Source organism: Triturus cristatus, chromosome 6 (genome assembly GCF_964204655.1).
Source record: "Triturus cristatus chromosome 6, aTriCri1.1, whole genome shotgun sequence".
NCBI lineage: Eukaryota > Metazoa > Chordata > Amphibia > Caudata > Salamandridae > Triturus > Triturus cristatus.
In genome coordinates, this window is record NC_140589.1 from 1914030707 (window position 1) to 1914053151 (window position 22445).

Genomic DNA, 22445 nt, shown 5'->3' on the forward strand with positions numbered 1-22445 from the left:
AAATTGATATGAGGGGAGCAAAGGGCCGTGCCCAAGGGGCCACTCCCCCCTCCCTGATGTCTAGTGGTGGATCCCTGCTTGGGAATCACCCTCCTGCGGTGATCCCCAAGAAGAAATCTACTAGGGAAGGGTACCATTGGAAAGGCAAGATTCTCCCCTTTCCCACGATACATTTTCCGTGTGTTTTGGTGGTAGGGGGCGAGAGCCCCACAAGCGCTGAAGTAGTGAAACTGAAACAAGACAATTGGCTCTTCCGGGACAAGCTTGGTTTCTGTGATCCGGGCGAATGCAAAAGCCAAGGCTTCAAAGGCTGCCAGAAGTGTAAAAATATGTTCTGTCCAACTATCCATTTATGGTATCTCTATACCTTAAAAAACTCCATTCTACCAGAGATGCCAAGGAGGCGTCTCCCTCTGTTATTTTGTTAGCAAGGGCATGCCCCTGTCGTATTCTGTGCTTCAGATGGCATAAACCTATTGTTACCCTGTCCATGACCTATGGATAAGAGGGCTGATGTGTACTTACCCCTCTTAAAGTTATGCAAAGGGAGTAGCTTCTTATCAATTGAGAAAACTCTGTAGGCCTTGCAAGGGTTACAGAAAGCACTAACAATACCACTACAGTACAACACAGACCAGGTAGGGACATTAAGTCTGTACCACCTGAAGTGAAGAAAGGGACGAGGACATGTCCCTTCTAGCATCCGTCATTTTTTACATTCTCCTCCATGTAACAGGACGCTTCATTTCCTCAGTCAATCACTGTGAGAAGCTGGCCTGGTATATGATGTACACTTATGTAAGTCGACACCTTGCACCAGTCCAGATAACCATTATGGTGAATTAAGAGGTCTTAGACAACTTAAAAAGCATTCTAAGTGGTAGCTGTGGAGAGCAGCCTACTGTAGTGAATCAGCCACTTTTGCGGTCTGACACCCTCAGATGACCCTCAATCACCAACATTCTGTACTGACTTAAGTTTGTTCTGCCTTTTAGTGGAATAGTCTTTCCAAGAATAGAAGGTATGGGATGTTGAGGTGCAGTCTTGTGGGTGGTGGTGCACACATGTGCTCAATGTTGTATACTGAGGGATTAAGTGTATAATGTTATTTGGGTTAGGTGAATTATGACTTTGACCTATTGGCTTTGACATAGTCTAATGTCATTCTGCCTTCTGACTTTACCTTGCTTCAAACTTTTCTGTGTGCACAGTGGTGCTTGTAAGTTGTGTGGATGAGAATTATAGGTGCAGACTATTGCCTTTGACAGGGCCTCATGTCTGACTCTGCCTTGCTGCTGCATGCACAGCAGTGCTTGCAAGTTGTTTGGGTTATTCACATTCAAGGTCTTGGTGTTTTCCTGAGCGATTGTTTTTGTTTAGTGTACTGTGGAAGGCCTTGTGAGAGCTTCGTCAAGACAGAGGCTGGAAGAAGTGCGAATGGAAGAAGAGACTTGAGAGCTCCTTACTGCCATGGAGATGCTTGCTTGGAACTTGGCCAGTTCTGGTAAAATTCCTCTGGCGGTGGGAGGAGGTCTTTCACGAATCTTCTAGTGTGTTTATAGCTGAGGGTTGCAGGCTAAGAAACTGGGAGTTTGGATTCCGAGCGAGGGCAGACGTGTCTATCTCGGATTGAACCCTGGCTTGCTGAGCTCTGATCCCCGGCTGTAATTCCCCCAGTCAGAAGTGGGCAGTGTATGCACCAGGTGATGTATTGAGTTGTGTGGTTTTTTGATCATTGGAGGTGTTTTCTTTGTGGTGTGGGAGGTGCACATCCAGAGTACTCCTCTGCTCTCTATATATGTATATCTTTCTGATCTCTTGCAGGACGTCCAGTGTACCTTATCTTATATCAGTTATTGCTTGTTTATTAATCAGTATTATAGTTTGCTCAGTTATTGATTCTTCCCTTTAGATTATAAGTTTGCTACATATATTTGAATATGTTCAATCATATTATTGATATGTTAGAGTCTGCTATGTTAGGTGCATTTGGCTTACTGTGTGATGCTATTTACAAATAAATACATCCCAGATATACCAATTCGTCTTTTTCCTTGTAGCAGGAGGTGTGGACTCTTCTTGGCCAAGTATTCTGTTGTAGAAGGATGGGTGAATTCCCTTCTAGCAGGTAATTGTGTTATAGGAAGTTGGCGCTACTCCTCACAAGTGATGCGCAAATTATTGTTTTCTTGCCTTGCCTTGCCTTTGGGGGAGTGTTGAAAGTTTGCCCACCTTAGTAAGTGCAAAGGTGTAGTATATTTGCCTCCCAGGTGGGAGTGCAGGGATTGGGTGTGGCTTATTGGTGACAAGCCACATTCAAAACACCTACAGGCTTAGTCCAGAAGGAGTGCAAAGCAGCTTGTTTGAGCAGAATGCAATCTGATAGTATAGATTAAGTGAAAAAGAACCACACATGGTATTTATAAAAATACGTATTTTATATGTACTCTCTAACACATACAAACATCTCCTGTACGCACAATGCTCACAATACTTTGCAAAGAAAGGCAGTAAATACCACAGAATACACAGTGGAACCCATAGGGGGACCAAACCATATACTAAGAAAGTGGTATAAGAACCACGAATTGGGTCAAGACGAGGTTGAGAGGATGTAGAAGTGCTGGGGACCCAAGGAACCACCCAAGGTGAGTAGACATGGACCCCACGGAGAGCGTGTGCAGTGTGGGAACACGACTGCATGCTCCGTACAACTCCACGTGTAAGTTGCGGTTGGATTTTTAGAGATTAAAGGACCCTTCCCAGTGGATCCTGAAGAAACCCCAATGAAGACAGAAGGTTTGAGAGCCACCCCACCCTTGGATACCATAGTACCCACGTTACCTACACCAGGGAAGCCGGGTGCATATGTGTGAAGTGGTGTCGAAAACCGCTGCAAACCCATGGAGGACTTCAGGAAAGTGCCGCTGTTGAAGAAGGAAAAAGTGTCCGGTTGAATCCGAAGTTGGATTCTAAATGAGAGGTACCAACAAGGAGAGGGGACAGAGTCTATGTCACTCAGGGGTGACCAGGAGACTTGGAAGACGAATGCCTTCCGATGTCGGGTGTTGGAGGATGGGTGACAATGACCTTGACTCTGCAGCTGTGAGGACCAGGCGATGCTGAGGAAGACCTGGAGCCATTCACGAACTGTCCCACGAAGGATGTCAAGTGCTGAGGGGTCGGTGTCCGGCGGAAGCACCAACAAGCCTTGGCAAATGCAAAGAATGTAGGAATTGAAGAAAGAGCAACGTTGGGACCACCAGGGTTCAGGAGACTCACCATAAGCATGGGAGTCAGGGCAGGCCCCGAGCAATTGGGGAAGCACAAAAGAAACAAGTGTGACCCTCAGATGGACCCACAGGCCGGAGGCACTGGAGTCGCAAGAGGACCTTGAGTAGCTCACCAAAAGATGCAGGCCGCAGAGCACATGATGTGATGTGGCTGAAGATTCTGGTCACTAGAGATGCTTGAGGTTGGGGCTACGCGGAGCCTGAAGATCTTCTTGGAAGGAAGTCATCAAGCCTTTGCAACTGTAAGTTGATACAGTGCACAGGGGTTCGGTAATTGCAACCCCCACGAGGGATACTGGCCTCAAACTTGGTGAGAAGGCAGGCCTCAGGAGCTGTGGAAAACCACCATCTGTGTTGCAGAGCCTTTGGAGTCCGGAGGAGCTCAGGATCAGCAGACTGGTCAACTTAGTTGCAGTGCCTGCGGATGCAGGGAAGTGACTCCTTCACTTCAAGGGAGATTCCTTCAGGTGTAATTGATGCCCACAGGCCTTGGAAGGTTCCTGTATGGTGCACAGGCGCAGACAATGCAGTAGACTGGAAGGCTGACGAAGTCGAATCCAAATGTCGTCCAGGGAAGTCCAGAGTGCCCAGACAGTAGAAGAAGAAGTGGTGTCTGATCTGAATCTTATCCCACAACGAATCTGGGGACTTACACCCAGGCAAGCCCTTAAGTACCCTAGGGAAATGGTCATGACGATTCAGGTGACCCTCCCAGGCGAGGGTCTGGACTTTGGGGAGATTACTCCCTTGTCCTTTGTCCAGTTCTGTGCCAGAGTAGGAGCCAATAGCTCCCAGGACTGGTTTGAACTGGACTATGCATGGGGACACCGAATGTGCCCATCATGCAGACTTAGTGGCGCTGGCAAGCGCACCCACCCTACCCCAATACACTAAAACCTGTCTGGGAGGTGGTCACACCTCCCTGTGACCAGAGGCCTATTTTTCTGCCTTCCCTTGCTCGAGCTTGGCTCAGCAGCAGGAGGGCAGAATTGTAACTCAAGTTAGCAGCAACTGTTTTGTGCTGTCCTGGTCAAGAAGACTAGAAAACTGAGAGTTTAACTCTATGGTGTGGGCTATGATTCCAACATGTTTGATGCAAACATGATAGGATTCGTTGCAGCTGTTTTTGAGATGGTCATTGTGTAAGTACGCGGTGCTCCTCTAGTATATGGGTGCTTCACTGACAACCCGGGACAATGGACTCCGTAGGCTGTAGGGGTGTCCTGCTCATATAGGGGCACCATCTCACTTAGAACCAAGCACCCTGCCCTCAGGATTGCAAATGGCTGCTAGAGGGGTGACGTATAAATTTTAAGTGCAGTGACCCTAGATATAGGAAACTATATTTTGTAAGTGGTGCTAACACCAGCTTACACAGGCTGCAATGGTAGGTCTGTAGTGCCATTTTGAATAGTGCCCATGGGTGACATAATGCATGCTTTAGCCCATGGGTGACCTCTGGTGTACCTATGCCCTGGGTACCTTAGTACCATATACAAGGGACTTATAAGGGTACCCCAGTATCCAATCTAGGATGTACCTAAGTACTAAACATAACTATTTAGGGAGAAAGCAGATAGACTGGGGTCCTGATTAGCAGGATCCAGTCAGTCTAGTCAATAACAGCTTAGCACCAGGCAAAAAGTGGGGGTAACCATAGAAGCAGATCCTACTTTCAAAGACACCCCCCACCCCCAACATAAGGAGATGAGACTAACCGTGCCCAGTTGAGTCTTCATTTTCTAATATCTGGAGAGTCCATCTGCATTGGCATGGTTACTCCCACGTCTATGTTCCACTGTATAGTTCATCCCCTGTAGGGAAATGGACCACCTCAAAAGTTTGGGGTTTTCACCCTTCATCTGTTTTAGCCATAAGAGGGGCTTATGGTCTGTCTGAACAATGAAGTGAGTGCCAAACAAGTATGGCCTCAACTTCTTCAGGGCCCAGACCACAGCAACGACTTTCCTCTCAATAGCTGACCAAAGTTTCTCTCAAGGGGTCATCCTTCTGCTGATAAAAGCTACTACCTAATCCTGGCCCTCTGCATTAAGTTGAGACAACACAGCCGCTACCCCCAATTCAGACGCATCTGTTTGGACAATACATTGTTTGGAGTAGTCAGGACTCTTCAGAATGGGAGCAGTGCACATGGCCTGCTTGGGATCATCAAATGCCTTCCTACCGCTAGCTGTCCATTGAACTTTCTTGGCCATTTTCTTTGATGTAAGATCATTCGAGGAAATCACTATGGAACCATATCCTATTACAAATCTCCTGTAATGCCCAGTCAGGCCCAAGAAAACTCTGACCTTAGTCTGGGTAGTGGGAGCAACCCTGTCCATGATGGTCTGGATTTTGCTCTGCAATGGTTGAACCTGGCCTCCACCTACAAGGTGGCCCAGGTACACTACCTTACTCTACCCTATCTGACACTTGGTGGCCTTGATAGTGAGACATGCTTTTTGCACAGCCTCCAAAACCTTCTTCAGGTGGACCAGGTGATCCTCCAAGGTGGAGCTAAAGACAGCTATATCATCTAGATATGCTGCACTATAGGCTTCCAGACCTGTGAGAACTTTATTCACCAGCCTTTAGAATGTGGCAGGTGCATTCTTCAAACCAAAGGGCATTACAATAAATTGATAATGCCCAATAAGGGTTGAAAATGCTGTTTTTGGTTTGGCATCCTCAGCTAATCTGACTTGCCAATAGAGAGCAGTAAGGTCAAATGTACTTAAGAACTTGGCTGAGGGCGAAGTGTCAATAAGCTCATCTGCCCTAGGAATTGGGTGAGCATCAGTCCTAGTGAGTGCGTTGAGTCCCATGTCATCTACACAAAACTTTACCTCTCTCTTACCACACTGGGTGTGAGCTTTAGGTACCAGGACTACTGGACTAGCCCAAGGGATAACTGAGGGTTCAATCACACCCAAATCCAACATCTTTTGGACTTCTGTCCTTATACAGTCAGGTTGCCTGTAGATCCTATTCTTCACAGGTAGACTGTCCCCAGTGTCCAGTTCATGAGTGCACCAGGTGGTCTGACTTGGAGTCAGAGAAAACATATGTCTGAACTGGCTGATAAGGTTTCTGCAGTCAGTTTGCTGCTGGGCAGTGAGGCTGCCTGCCAAGGCCAAACCTTCAACTGACCCATTATCATGGTTCTGAGAAAGCAGTGTGACTGGGGCCATGGGGTGACCTTCAAACTGGCACAGGGGGCACACTGAGATTTTAAGAGTATGTTTTTTAGTTCCTTTTTGAAGTCCAGGTGGTTTTCCTTGTAGGTGATTCTGAGAAATGGGCAGTCAACACTCTGAGAATCTGTAGTTCTGAGGTTCTTTTCATTCTTTGATCTTACAGTAGTTCCTGGTTACTGATGTTCCACCTACTAGAGACCACACTTGTTACAAGGGTTACCCATGAATTCCTTGGGCTCCGTGCCAGGGAGAATCAATCTTAAGAAAATATGAGGTTCCGATAGGAGACTCATGTGGAAGGGGATGTGGCTAATAAGTAACAATATATCACAGGAACAGTACCAAATGCAAGGGTCAATTCTAGCAGAAGTTACATGAAACAGTGACATTAAAAATGTCTGAGCAAGGAGGGCAAAGAAAAGTACTAAGCGGGAAGACTAAAGCTGACAACCAGATTGGATTGTACATTCGCAAGAAGCAGACAATAGGCTGACTGATGGAACCAGAAGTTTATTTGCTGTCAACCGTAAGTTCCAGACAAACTTAGTGAACTGTAACATCTTTGCAAGAGGATGGGAAAGAGTTGTACTTCATAAGTCAAACTTAGTAACCTGTAACATCTATGCCAGAGGATAGGAAATAGCTGAGCTTCATAAGTCAAACTTAGTGAACTGTAACATCTATGCCAGCGGATGGGGAAAAAGCTGTGCTTTATAAGTCAAACTGATGACAAACCCCCTGCTCCTGTTGTCTACTGCTGTAGTTGGTAGACCATAAGCTCAATATTTATCAGCAGTAAACCTTGAATAATAGGGCCATTAGCACCACTAACAGGTGAAATGATGTGGCGGAAGGTCAAAGCCTTGATGCACAGAACTGGTGCCGGAGGGAACACGCAGACGATGGGAGACAGCGCATGCTCCACACTTGTAGCTAGTGGTTCTCCCCTGATGCACCTCCTCTTTCTACACATCCCAGTGCTCACTCGTTGTCACAATCTTGATCAGGCTGGGCAGTGGTTGCAGGCCTCCAGTCTCAGCAAACTTGATTTACCACATCAGGGTAGTGGGCAGCTGGATGTGGTCTCTGAGCTGAGGTAAGTCACATTCTCTATAGGTCGGGCAGTCTTTCTTCTCTTCTTCATGGTACAACAGAACCAAAGTTCTAGGGTATGTTTCCTACTCCTTTAAGGGAGTCATTCAAGTTATCTTGCTTCTGGTCTCACTGAGAGTGCAACCCTGGTCACTGCCGTAGACAGCCCTGCTGGAACTGGTTTTGCCCAGAGAAGGTGAGCACAAAGGATTGTGACTGCTCCAATCAAGTTGATGTGATTGGAACCCAGACACATTCACCTGGCTTCACAATGGTGCCTACTGTGAGAGTTGGCATGGACAGTGCAGGGAAGGGAGAGAGGGATAAAGGGAGGCCGCAGATATGACTACCAGTAAACCACGGTGATCATCCTGCAGCCTTAAAGACTGTATACAGACTCGAAAGACCCTAATTGAGGTTCATCAGCCCTTTTGTACCCAAGGACAACTCACACACACAACATACAATCAGGGGAATCCAAGGGCTCAGACATGAAAGACTGCACAAACGCACATATGAAGAGCTTGTAGGTACTCCGCCCACTGGAGTGCAGTTATACAGGTGTGTACCCCATGAATATTAATCAGCTATCACCAACCAGTGTCACAGCTGGGTTGAGGAAACAGTAGTCACACATGTGAAAGGAAGTACGACTTTGGCTGTTCCCCTCTCACCTAACAGACTCTAGCACTCTGCTTGAAAGCAAAATCCAAAATCATATTGAACACTTCTTAGCAGGCTTGTGACACATGTCTCCTGCATTGGAAATCATACGGAGTCAGTCCGAATGAAAACATTTCATGAGACGGATGTCACACGGCTACTGCATCAGGTACTTTAAATCCATGTTGAATCCTATAAAATACCTCTGAAGGGGCTACCTTTGACTGTTACCTGATAGTGAAAAAGGAACCTTTTAGACAGGTGATTCCTTAATTATAGGGTTGCTGAATCACTTAACATATTTTACCCATTATGGTAAGTTTTCTATACCTCTATGGCCAAGGAAATATGTTCCTTAAAGTATGATGCCAATTTCTTTCTTTGTCTTCAAAGAATGTACAGATGTTCCAAGCTGCAAACTGTAATTTTGATAAACGCTCTTCACTTACTTTTAAACAGATATACTTCATGTTGGTAGTCGTATGTGAGGGGGAGGGGAAGCTTATCAACCTAACTGGTTGTTTCAGTTAAGCTAACCAAAGGCCTCTACTGCTTGGGAAAACTGCTTCTGCACCGGGTACTTGAATTTAAATTGTTGCTTAAAATTAGCTTTCTGATTGCATCAGTTGTATTAGTCATTAACAATGGATTATGGGTTTGCAGATCTGATCATCTTAATCAAAACTCAATTTTGCATAGAAACCAAACCCAAGGACACACTTAGGATGACCCCTTACCTCCATCCTGGAACATATAGGAACCACATTGCCAGAAGCAGCATCATTTATGCAACTGAAGGGTGAGAGAGAAAGGTGGTTAGTTACCTTTTCATAAATAGAATCAATGTTCATAGATTGTTGTTATTAATTAGCTCTTGCATAGCTCAAAGCCAGCAATTAGCATGATATTACAGTTCCTTTCACTGGTCTGAACTACCAAGAGTAGCATTTTTCTGCATCTTATTTGTTGCTTTCCGAAGGCATTATCCATCCTCTGCAACTAGACTGATTCTCGGTTAGTCTACAGGCGAAACTCAAGGCTCTTTTAAGAACCTACACTGCAATGAATGGCCCGGCCATACCAAGCCCGAGCAATCCCACTTAATGTATCATGTAAAGGCCGTACCAAGCCGGAGCAATCCCACATAATGTACCATGTAAAGGCCGTACCAAGCCTGAGCAATCCCACATAATGTACCATGTAAAGGCCGTACCAAGCCCGGGCAATCCCACATAATGTACCAAGTAAAGGCTGTACCAAGCCCGAGCAATCCTACATAATGTACCATGTAAAGGCCATACCAAGCCTGAGCAATCCCACATAATGTGCCATGTAAAGACCGGACGAAGCCTGAGCAAGCCCACATAATGTACCATGTTAAGGCTGTACCAAGCCTGAGCAATCCCACATAATATACCATGTAAAGCCGGCACAATGGACAAGTTAGACTAATAACCATCAACTGTCAGGGCAAGCTACAAGGCCAACCATAAAGCAAACCCTCAAAAGTCAGAGAAGAAAAGGCCCTGCCTGACTCCAAATCATTAGTAACAGCACCCAACTAAAACGCAACTATCAAATACAAAAGCCATCAACCGTGCCCAGGCAGACAAACTATTCACAGCTCATGAGAAGCTAGGAGTTTCAAAGGCACATTCAGGACTATACAAACAGGAAAGAAAACAGATACCAAGTAAAATAAGAATGTTTTGCATTATCAACAATTTGTTTCCAACAATGTACTTGGGAATCCTGAACTCAGCTGGTGATTGTTGTGTTTGGTGAACCCAGGCCAGTACCTCGTCAGGGTGCTATGCATTCTTATGCATTCAAATATCTTTATTCACTAAACCACAGTCATCTGTTTGCCACATATAGAAAATTATTTGGCCTCGGCCTCAATAGCGAGGTTATGAGATACCAAGGCAAGCAGAGCTACGTAGTGTCACCACCATTGCTAGTGGGAATGTGAGATCAATATGCACGGTGCAGTAGTGGAGGTGAAACATATCCTGCGTCAACTATAAAGCACTTCTTCAGGATCCATATAAATCCCAATATGATTCGAAAATATAAAAGAGAGGCCGTGTCAGACATAAAACTAACAAGAAGAGACTGGCAGAGCTTCAACCCCATCAATCAAGCACCAATTAAAAGGAAGGCCCCAGCCAAGCTGAACATCAGGACCACTTAGGTCTCCAAACAGAAGAGGGCTGTTTCTACCCGAGAACCAGAGGAAAGCACTGCCCCCTCCCCCTCTCTTCCAACTCTAAACCACCCTTCTACTCTGAACAAATAGACTCTCACCCTAGGGATCTCAAAAGAAACAGAAAGGGATCCATCTGTGAATGCCGGGAGATGGATGTTTGATCATTCGCCAACAACAGAAAACTGAAGAAAAAAACTACATCGTGAAAGAAATACAGTAGTTAAATACCTTAAAAAACACACTTAGACTTGTGAGCTTCACAGAATGGTGAGTTGAATCGATATAAAATAAAACATGTAAGAAGTGTGGGCCTGGGGAGCGTTAGGTGCTATTGTATCCCTACTCCCTGGTCATGCACAGCCCCCCAATTGAACAGCCCAGCACACCGAAGTAGGAAACACCATTAGATAAAATTAAAAGAAAACGCTCAAATACGTTTTACTATGAGATGAGTCCTGTGAATGAAAGGGGAGATGCAGAGGGAAAAGCTCTTTATCGCTCTCTTCTGATTCCACTGAAGTTGGGGCCTCGACTCAAATTGGAAAAACTTTCAAAGTGGGGGGCTACTGTCCCCATGTGCAGGCCATGGCACAACTAACAGTTGGTGCTATCTGATCACTAGTTATGGGCCTTCACTGACCCAGTCTGACTGAACTACAACCTCCTCCCATTAGCAAATTGAATTTGCCTGTGCCAGACGCTCTGAAGTAACCAAAAGGTGGCACATAGCCCTTTCCTTTAAATTCTGATTACGGCAACCATGCAGACTCTGGGTTTCCCCTAGTCCAAGAAGCCCCTCCCCACTCTGAGAGGAAGGGGGGCATTAACTCATCTCATACTCTAGGCCTGTTAATTCCCTTTCTTAGAAAACATACCACATTCCTGAAATGGCACAGTTTTGTGAAAAGATAGCATTAATAAAATAAAAATTAAAAAACAAATTTTTACAATATTATTGTGAGGACGACGACGACGCAGCCAGGCGGAAGGTGGGCGAAACGGACTACGACGGTCAGACAACGCCGGAAACAGCCTGCGGTCTAGTTGCGCTCGGAATGCGCACCGTCAGCACACCTCAGCCAATGAATGTATGTGTCTTGTAAATGAATGTATGTGTCTTGTAAAGCGCACTGCTACCCTGAGGCCTCGTAGCGCTGTAGACCGCTGGGGAACCCGTCCTGGCTATCCCTGTGAGATGGTCCCTCCTGGGTATCTCCAAGGTGAAACCAGGCATCCCCGGCGAATGTGGGGGGCCGTTGTGGAGATGAGGCAAGCTAATGCCCAGAGTTGCCGAGAGTGTTCCTGGTTAGAGTAGGTACCGAGGCGAGAATTATCGAGTCAGTTTTGACCCTGGTCCACGACCCTGCCGCGTCGGGAATTGAACCCTGGTCCCTGGCCGATTCTCTGCTTGCGGATCTGCCGCCTCTAACCAGTGAGCCACACCTCTCCAATGGGATATAAGGAGGGCGGTACCCGGAAGGAGGTGTTCCAGGACAGCGCGGAGGAAGAGCGGAGCCGGAGAGAGAGGACAACGGAGCCACGGACGATCAGCGGAGACGTCAGCGACGACCCTCGGAGGAGAGCGGGACCTGAGACGGCCAGTGAAGCAGACGGGGGAACCACGGAGGCCGTGACCACAAGCGAGGAAGCGTACACCGCGCACAAGCCCGGCGGCCTGAGAGAGGGAGAGGACGCCCCGGGTCCAGCTGCCACGGCCCGGCTCCCGGGTCGTGGCCACAGGCAAGTGCCACTCAAAGGGTCTTTTTGGTGGGGTAGCTGGGGTGTTTGTAAAGAGTAAAGTGTGAACACAGTCACACTCAAGGAGAATCGGAACCCCTCACACCCCTCTCACACTTACCATCCCTTCCTGATTCCTATTTCCTTTTTTTCCCTCCCACGACGTTTTGGTGGCGGTTGCATGGTCAAGTAGTAGGAAGTGAAGAGAACCTAATCCGAGTGTTTCTTTCTTCCTTTTGGGGCTGCCCCGGGTTTGGAGTTCCCCCGCGAGGAGAGAGAAGAACCAGAGAAGGGGACAAGAAGGCCATTACAGCCCAGAGAAGAGAATGAGCGGTAGCGGGACTATACTGGCTCAATCCTGATGCTGTGGTGCTAACTTGCAGAGGCTGCCCTTGTTTGATCATTCAGTTCAATTTTAGTTAAAACAAACGACATCATTTATACTGTGGCTTGTTACTATTAAACAGGATCCCCAAAATACCTCATATGCTGCCTGGTCTCCATCTATACCTCACGTCGGGCCATCGGCATCCTTACAATTATTTTTAACAATATACCACTCTGTAAATGAAAAGAGGGTGGGGGTTGGAGAGGCAGATGTGACGGCTGAAACAGCCATATCCTATCTCTCTTCAGACATCTCTCTGTGTGGATTGAAACGGTCCGTATGCTTTATTGGAGTGGTTGAAAGTTATTAATTTGCTCATGTTTCAAAATATGCTTTGACTCTAATTGACCCCCTTTCCCTTCCCGTCTCCCTCACTGAAAGTCCTCCATTGTGATTCCTTTCTCTTTTCCTACTCACGTGTCATTTATCTATACTACATATATCTCCTGCAATTAGAACTTGAAAGTGTGCAAGGAAGACAATACATTTTAGAAAAGATAAATGTACATCTTAAAATAAAATCAATCTAAATTAGTCAGCTTAACTACATCAAACTCAGTATATATGACACCATAACCTTTCACATTATATTGAGATGTCCCTTTTTTCCCTATCTCTCACTTTTCACTCTTGCCTTCTTCCAGTTAATGTAACCCCCTCCAAATGTCATGGTCATATGGTTCTTATACTCTTCTTTATCTCCCTCCTGCTTCGTCTGTGTCATTTCCCCATCCGCACGCTCCCTCTCTTCTTTTCGTCTCACTTTCTCCTAAACATTCTCCTTATACTCCATCAATCTGTCACTCTAGCACACTGTTTTTATGTATCATTTTTTTCCAAGAAGCAGAATTAATTCCCTTCTTCAGAGGAAACGGCAAAACGCTCTAACGTCACATTATCCTGAACTGAAGAATCTAACGTTTAGTTTTCAGAATATAAAGTAACCCACATTTTAAGCAAGTAGTCAACATTCCAACATTATAATGTATAATCTGCTGACAATTATTTTTATCGGGATAAACTGAGAATATATTCATTGTTTTGTATCCAATTGTATGTTTGTGTGCCCATTGGATTATCTTAAATAATTTTTTTAAAGCAACAAATCTCAACTTAGTTGTGTAAAAAAGTGATGTTCCGCTTTCAGACCGCCAAGCAAGTTCCCCAAATTCAAAGTAAGTATCCAAAATTCAAAAACGTTGCCCTTTCTCCAGTTAGTTAGGTGTCGCAGTAGAAAGTCTCCAGGATTATAATAGACACCGAAGACCAATGTTTCTGACCAAAAGGGCAGAGCAAGTGGAGAAACCTCCTAACTCATCCACCTCTGAGCAGAAATGGCCACACAGCTGGGTTGAGGCACACTGATGAGCAGGAGGGACTATGACACGGCTGGTGAGGTCATTTGAATTATATCCTTGACCATCACAGCAAGGTTTGCAAAATGCCAAACCACTGGGGCCAAGTAGCATCTCCCTATTTTCTGACTTTACCAAATCTTCTAATTAAGTTTATTGTTTGCTTTACTCTGTGTAAAGGTGAACATGCATCAGTGACTGGTTCTCTGAGGGCTCCATCGTCGCTAAACTTTAGACTCTTCAGTTCAGGATAATGTAGTAACTTTAGTGCTTTTTGCCGTTTCCTCTGAAGAAGGGAATTAATTCTGCTTCTTGGAACAAAATGATAAAAACACAAAAACAGTGCTAGAATGACAGATTGTTGGAGTGTAAGGAGAATGTGTTTTGAATGTGGCTTCTCACCAATAAGCCACACCCAATCCCTGCGCTCCCACCTGGGAGGCAAATATACCACTGCACCTTTGCACAATATACACTTTTGAGCATGTCTTACCACCCCTGGCACAGAAAGACTAAAACACAAAACAAATAGCACCTTTTGAAAAGGGGTTTTATTTAACAGAATGCAAAGACTCTATCACTTTTAGAATAAGACTTGGGGTTTATTACAGAATACTCTCTAAACAAAGGCTGTCTCAGATACCAAATGCATAAGATTCAAATATATGTAGCAAACGTATAATCTAAAGGCAAGAATAAATAATTGAGCAAACTATAATACTGATTAATAAACAAGCAATAACTGATATAAGATAAGATACACTGGACGTTCTGCAAGAGATCAGAAAAAAATATATATATATGTACACAGTAGACGATCACTCTAGATGTGCACCTCCCACACCACAAAGAAAACACCTCAAACGATCACAGCCACTGGCAATAACCACAACACTCAATACATCACCTGATGCATACACTGCCCACTTCTGGCTGGGGGAAGTCTTCACACAGCCGGGGCCAGAGCTCAGCAATCAGGGTTCAATCAGAGATAGACACGTCTGCCCTCGCTCGGAATCCAAACTCCCAGCCTGCAACCCTCAGCTTTAAACACACTAGAAGATTCGTGAAAGACTTCCTCCCACCGCCAGAGGAATTTTACCAGAACTGGCCAAGTTCCAAGCAAGCATCCTCATGGCAGTAAGGAGCTCTCAAGTCTCGTCCTCCATTCGCACTTCTTCCAGCCTCTGTCTTGACGAAGCTCTCACAAGGCCTTCCACAGTACACTAAACAAAAACAATCGCTCAGGAAAACAGCAAGACCTTGAATGTGAATAACCCAAACAACTTGCAAGCACTGCTGTGAACGCAGCAGCAAGGCAGAGTCAGACATGAGGCCCTGTCAAAGGCAATAGTCAGCACCTATAATTCTCATCCACACAATTTACAAGCTCCACTGTGCACACAGAAAAGTTTGAAGCAAGGTAAAGTCAGAAAGCAGGATGACATGAGGCCATGTCAAAGAAAGACAGCAAGCTTACAGGAACGAAGAGAAGCAGAGATATGCAGGACCATCCTACATTAGGGCTAGAGTAAAATAATACACTAAAGTCAGTTACAATGGTGGTAGTTGGAGGTCATCATAGGGTGCCAAACCACAAGAGTGGCTCTTTCACTACATTATGTTTAGGAGAAAGTGGGACAAAAAAAGAGAGGGAGCGAGCGAATGGGGAAATGACACTGACGAAGCAGGGGAGAGATAGAGACGAGTAAAACAACCATATGACCATGAAATTTGGAGGGGGTTACATTAACTGGAAGAAGGCAAGAGTGAAAAGTGAGAGAAAGGGAAAAAAGGGACATCTCAATATAATGTGAAGGTTATGGTGTCATATTTACTGCTGTTGATGTAGCTAAAAAGACTAATTTAGATTGATTTTATTTTAGGATGTACATTTATCTTTTCTAAAATGTATTGTTGTATTCCTTGCACACTTTCAAGTTCCAATTGCAGGAGATATATGTAGTGTAGATAAATGACAAGTGAGTAGGAAAAGAGATACAAGGTACAATTGGTTAGAGACACCTAGGTCTCCGGTTGGGAGAGTACAGAAGTGTTTTGTTAGACTGTAAGATCTCGATCTTTTTAGCTCTGGAACTTACGGTTGACAGCAAATAAACTTCTGGGTCCATCAGTCAGCCCATTGCCTGCTGCTCACGAATGAACAAACCAATCTGGTTGTCAGCTTAAGTCTTCCCGCTTAGTACTTTTCTTTGCCCTCCTTGCTCAGACATTTTTAATAATGTCACTCTTTCATGTGATTTCTGCTAAAATTGACCCTTGCATTTGGTACTGTTCCTGTGATATATTGTTACTTATTACCCACATCCCCTTCCACATGAGTCTCCTATTGAAACCTCACATTTTGTCAAAATTGTTTCTCCCAGGCATAGGGCCCAAGGAAGTCATGGGTAAACCTTGTAACAAGTGTGGTCTCTTGTACCTAAAACATCAGTAACTAGGAACTACTGTGAGATCACAGAATGAAAAGAACCTTCCTCTAGACTTCGACTCTCAGAGTGTTGACTGCCCATTTCCCAGAATCACCTACAAGGAAAACCACCTGGACTTCAAAAAGGAACTGAAAAACATACACTTAAAATCTCAGTGTGCCCCCTGTGCCAGTTTGAAGGTCACCCCAGGGTCCCAGTCACTCTGCTGGGTCACCCATCTCCATTGTACATGGCTAGCAGTGTGTATGGACTAGCGCTTGGCTGGCAGTAAGCACGGACTGTCACTTGGCTAGCAGTTTGCATGGATGGCACATGTCTGGCAGTGTGTGGACTATTACTTGGCTGTCGATGTGTGTGGATTGAGGCTTGGCTGGTGAGGTACTTGGATTGTGGCTTGGCTGGCGATGTGCTTGGATGGTGCTTGGCTGGCGGTGTGCATGGATGGCACTTGGTTGGTGGTGTGAGTGGATGGCGCTTGGCTGCAGTTAGTTTGCATGGATCCCCCAGAATCCCCTGCCACTTTTTGACACTTTATAGTCATGTCCAATCTCATTTCTTTTTGAAACCTATTAAAAGTGAACAAATTAATCAGACTGCACGTTATCCATAACACAATCTGAGATACTGCACCAGATTTGCTAGAAGTAATCATTCGTCATCTGACAGTGGGCACACTTAAAAATAAGACATTTCTATGCTTAGAGTATCACCTGTAGATTACATGCCAGTGAAAAGTAAATGACCATTCATTGTGGGCAGAGAGAAATGTATGTGTCGATAGAGGAGATTGTCCTTGAACTGGATTGTGCCTGATGCCTCTTTGTTTCTTCTTTGTTGTCTTCACAGCAGCCATCCCACGCAGACGCACTGGAAATGAGACTGATTCAGGTCTAGTACCTTATATTTGTGGAAGTCAAACAGTAAGAAATTAGACACGGGTTAAAATAGGTCTCTGTTGTGGGTGGATTTGGGTTTGTGGAGGTGGGTAGGAGCCTTCACTGTTGTTCTTTGGTATCTAGTCAACTAATGTTTGGTTTAATTTGAGCAGCCTATTATAACACCCCAATGTACATACAGAAGAGATTTGAGCAATTCAGATGTGGTGCTGGAGATGTCAAGATCATTCAAAGGACCATGATGCTTTCTGTGTCTTTGGGGTTGTGCTAGGTTGCTGCAGAGAGACATCCACAATTGGAGAATGCAAATGTTTTTTAATTAAAATACACACACACACGCAAACACACCCGCACACACACACACATAAGAGGTTTCTTTTTTCTAGTTGTTTTCCTTCTTTGTGTATTTCAGTGTGTGTGCAAGCGTGTGAGTATATAGACGTGTGTGAATGTGGGTTTATTTTTTGTACATTAAACCTACTTATTTACATTTGCTTGTTTTTCCAGTAGGGTTCTTTTTATGTTGATGAAATAAACATTCTGCCTGCAAAGCAAATGGTTAAGAAAAGTGTTTATAGAGCTAGCTTGAATGCAAAGCGAAAAATCCATCTGTCGGAGAAAGAAAATTTGCCAGAGCTTCTCCCCTGCCACATGAGTCTTTCCTACTGGGCTTCATGTTGGGCCCACAGCCACTGACATTTTCTCCTTTTCTCCCCGTAGGAACACCCACTTATTCCCTTCTCCCTCCTCATTTCCATCAACAGGCACTCCTGTTTGATGCCCCAGGCAGTCCAACAATTGTCCCTATGCATTTTGTCCTTTCAGCTTTCTAACCACAAGAGCCAACTATCACAGGGAGGTGTAAGCCTGGAGCAGAACCAAGAGTCACGATAGCATCCAGTGGAGGTAATGTTTTAATAAGAAATTTATTTTATATTTTTGTGTGTGAGTGCATGTCTGTCTGTGTGCAACTACATGTGTGTTGGAATGTGCATGCATGTGTATCTCAAACTCTGCATGCATGTATGAGGCTTGTGTGAGTGTTGTGCACACTGCCCTCCCTGGTGGATTGCTAGCCCATGCACAGTGGTCGTAATTGTTATCAGCTTGTGGGCATCTATAGGATGACACTTATTGATCATGTGTGATAAAATGCTGGTCTCCACTTAATGGCGTAATGTCTGGCAACTCGTGGGCCATCCATGGCATGCTGTAATTTACTCCAGTAAAATGGCGGCCGGAATAGAATGATGATAATTCTTGGCAACTTGATAATTTCATGAGAGAATTCACATTGCCTACCCATGGTAAAATGACGCCCCCTCACACAATGGTAATACTTCTTGGTATCTTGTGGCCATTTATGGCACAAAGTCCACCCACTACTAACGGCCTGAGACAACGGTAATACATCCTTGCATGCTGTGGGCAACCGTGTTGGTGCATATATGTGGCATGGTGATGGCCCTTGGAGAATGCTGGGCATTCTTGGCATATTGAGAAATGCCAGAGTCTGATCAGTCTGCCATAGAGAATGGAACCAGAGTGTGACTCAGATGGATTGGCAAAGAATGTATAATGGGATATTCCAAAACATTTCTATTTTAACCTTGTTAGTATGTCTATTCTATAGAGCAATTGGGTAAGAATAGGACTATTACTTGCCAAGGAGAATCACCCGCAGGATGCACGACACTGAAAAGTAAACAATCATTGTGGGCAGAGATAAAATGTATGTGTTGATGGAGGTGATGTTCCTTTACCTGGATTGCGCCTGATGCTCTTTTTTTGCTTTTTTTGGTTTATTTGCAGAACCCATCCAACGTGGATGCACTGGATTCGAGATTTGTGACTGATTCCAGGTCTCATACCGGATATCTGTGGAAGTCACAGATGCCAGTGTTGCATCCCTCAGTTGACGTTCCACAGATTAGGCCGTGCATTCATGCTGGGCCCCCATGATCGCAGAGGGTAAGTGATGGGATACACACCCATATGTCTGAGTGTTTCCTCTGTCCCCAGTGCGTGCTCTGTTACAAGTCTCGAGCTGTGGATCCTGTTATCTACCTGAGGCTTTTTTATATTCTGCTTCCCTCAGTTATAAACTTATTTCCTCTACAAGACTGAGGAAGCCATGGCTGCTCTACACTCATTCCATCCACTAACCCACCTGCTCTCACCAGATTGATGTCATTTCCTTCCACTCCATCCATACACAATGCTTCTTGCCAATCAATGTTTATGTTTATGTAGTTAAGGACTCAATTCATGACGTCATTACTTTTAGGCTTCTGAGATGTCCTACGTGGTATTGGCGGGGGGTTTGTGGACTGTCCGTGTTTTCTTAGTCACTACTTTCATACCTTGCAAGTTAGCTCAGTGTAAAACACTTATGGGCCTGGATAGATTCTGGTCTTTCCTGACATTGGTGGGTATTTAAACCATGGGAAACTATAAAAGATGCCTTTTCTTGTCTTGATAAATGACAATAAAGGTAAAATCATCTTCCTTTTCTAAGAGGTTGCGCTTATCTTCCTACTAAGCCAAGAAAATGTTGAGGACTGTAGGCAGCTCAGACATGACAGAGGTTGTGACAATGTTTAGTGCAGTCGACTCCTGCACTCAGTTTAGCTTGATGCCTTTTTTGATGTCTTCACAGCTACCAGATTGGCCTGACATGGGAGCATCCTGGCCACTGAAATCATAGTTCATGTGCTGGGATATGAATCATTGTGGGATACAAATGGTAGGTAAGAGGGGATGTAAGTGGATTGAGTTGGAATCATGTCTGTGAATGCTTTCCCTTGGGGTCCCACGCTAGTGATAAAGAAATTGCCTCTATTCTACTTATTCAGCATGACATGTCACATATATTGACCGTTGTCCCTCACAACATCTAACACTCACCTCCTCGTCCAGTTTGTTACAATAGTGTCTTGAACGAAAGGCGCTCACTATGATTCACACTCGACTCTTTCCCATCGCCAGCATAGGCTTATGCCGGTGCACATCTTTCAAACAACTGTTTTGTGTTGACAATGCAATGCTTTCTACCTATTAGGAGATTTATTTTGCTTGATTGTTCAAGAGCATATTTATTTTCATATCACCTACATCAATATCTCATACAATAGAGATTTGTGTTGGATCAATATCGTAATCATCTAAAATGTCTCTGTTTTGTCTTGAAATCCACGCTGACAGTTTTTAAAAATGGTGCCTTGTGACTGCACATTGGAGGGAGAAATAGAATGCAATGTTGGTCCTGACAATGGCAAGTAATAGTCTTATTCTTACCCAATGGCTCTGTACAATAGACATCCTAACAAGGTCAAACTATAAATATTTAAGAGTATCTCAATATAGATTCTTTGCCAATCCATCTCATTTCACACTCTGGTTCCGTTGTCTATGGCGCACCCACCAGACCCTGGCATTTCTCAACATGTCAACGATGCCCAGCATTCTCTAAGGGCCATCACCATGCCAGATATATGCACCATTGGGTATGCCCACAACATGCCAGGATTTAATACCCTTGTCTCCAAAATTTGCTAGTAGGTGGGTATTGTGCCATAAATTGCCACAAGTTGCCAACAAATATACAAGTATTATGTGAGGGCCGGTCATTTTAATATGGGTAGGCAATGTGAGTTCTCCGAAAGTAGCAAGTTGCCAAGAATTATCATCTTCGTTCTAGAGCCATCATTTTGCTGAGTGTGAATGGGCAACGTGCCATTGATGTCCCACGAGTTGCCAAGTATTTCCACCTTTAACTGGGGACCAGCATTTTATCACACATGATCAATCAGTGTCATTCGATAGATGCCCACAAGCTGCCCACAATTAAGACCATTGTGCCTGGGCTATCAAATTACCATGGTGGGCACAACAGTCACATGCTCCTCCTAAATTCATGCAGTCACAGATCCACATACATGAACATATTGACCCACATGTATGTGCTTGCACACACACATGCATGCACTCTTGCACAATAAATATATGCAGCCTGCTTGCTTTATACATTTCTCGCTCATTTGGTGTACTTCATAGAATCTAAAATGGCTTCTGTGGTTTCTGTGATCTTGTTGCTTGCCTAAGGCGACCTTGATGGGCTATTAAATTATCCTTGGATATCCTTTTTACATATGGTACATGGTCTTTGTATGACAATGGGGGATACTCAAAGCATGTGAATCTGTGTAAGATACCAATGCTGGGGAAATAGTGCAGGTAAGGTTTTTATCCTCGATCCCCTGTGACTTCCCAGAAACTGTGTTGATGGTACGGGAGTATCTGTAATCATCTTTCTGCTTCGACAAAATACCAAGGGGTGCTAAAGTGGGTTACAAAGAGTGAGGGGATTTCTCATTGTGGCAAGTGATGTTGTCTGCCGTTGGTAGAAGAGGTTTTTGGGGCGACTCCTCCACTAGGGCGGTGGAGCGTCACCCCGTTGCGTTCTCGCAGCGTGAGAAGCAGAAGCATAAAATGGTAATAACGACCATTTTATGTTTCTGCTTCTCGCAGTAAGCAGAACAGAAGGGATTGGTTGGAGGCAGGCGGGTGGGCGGGGCTGCTCTTCAAGCAGGGGAGGAGTGGCGTGCCCACTCCTGAGGGTACAATGACTGTTTGGTCGGCCCTCTGGGGCCAGCCAGACCAGTCATGAGCACTTTGCCGTTTCTCCATGCAGGCTGAAATGCAGCCTACATGGAGAAAATGGCTTCCCCGTAAGCCCCTTCCTAGGCAGCATCCTCACCAATCACAACGCTGCCATTGCTTAGGGGAGGGGAGGGATGCTGCGCTTCCTGTTCCTTCTGGAGGCAGGAGAGCAAGAGCAGGTGCCGAGCAGGACTGGTGGCGAGAAAACGTGGGACCCGGCCGGCGGACAAGTAAGTTTTTTCTTTATTATATTATTAACCCCTCCTCCTCCCTGCATTACCCCTGCCCCGCCACCTGTGAGTATCAATCAATCAATCAAAAGACCTTTATTCGAATTACTTGAATTCATAAAAGTACAGACATAAAAACGGTTCATTATTACAATATACAAAATACAGTAACTTTAAAAATTAAAAAGGGAACTAAAACAGCAATCTTTCAAGGGTTTTCCATCATATTACGTACACAAATTATTAGTCTTAAAAAGGTACTAGCAC

The 22445-nt window shown here is 44.9% G+C and overlaps 1 protein-coding gene across 4 annotated transcripts in view; it reads left to right on the forward strand.

The window, feature by feature from the left end:
• LOC146822440 (uncharacterized) overlaps positions 1-22445 on the forward strand; it is a 65329-nt gene that overhangs the window by 34931 nt on the left and 7953 nt on the right. For 2 of the 4 annotated variants that reach the window (XM_085613546.1, XM_085613548.1), the window contains exons 2-5: positions 17237-17278; positions 18112-18192; positions 19099-19257; positions 19946-20032. In XM_085613546.1, coding sequence (XP_085469672.1) covers positions 19997-20032 — 36 coding nt within the window. In that variant the 5' untranslated portion in view covers positions 17237-17278; positions 18112-18192; positions 19099-19257; positions 19946-19996. The remainder of the gene's footprint in view (positions 1-17236; positions 17279-18111; positions 18193-19098; positions 19258-19945; positions 20033-22445) is intronic. The other 2 variants (XM_085613549.1, XM_085613547.1) reach the window with 1 other exon arrangement.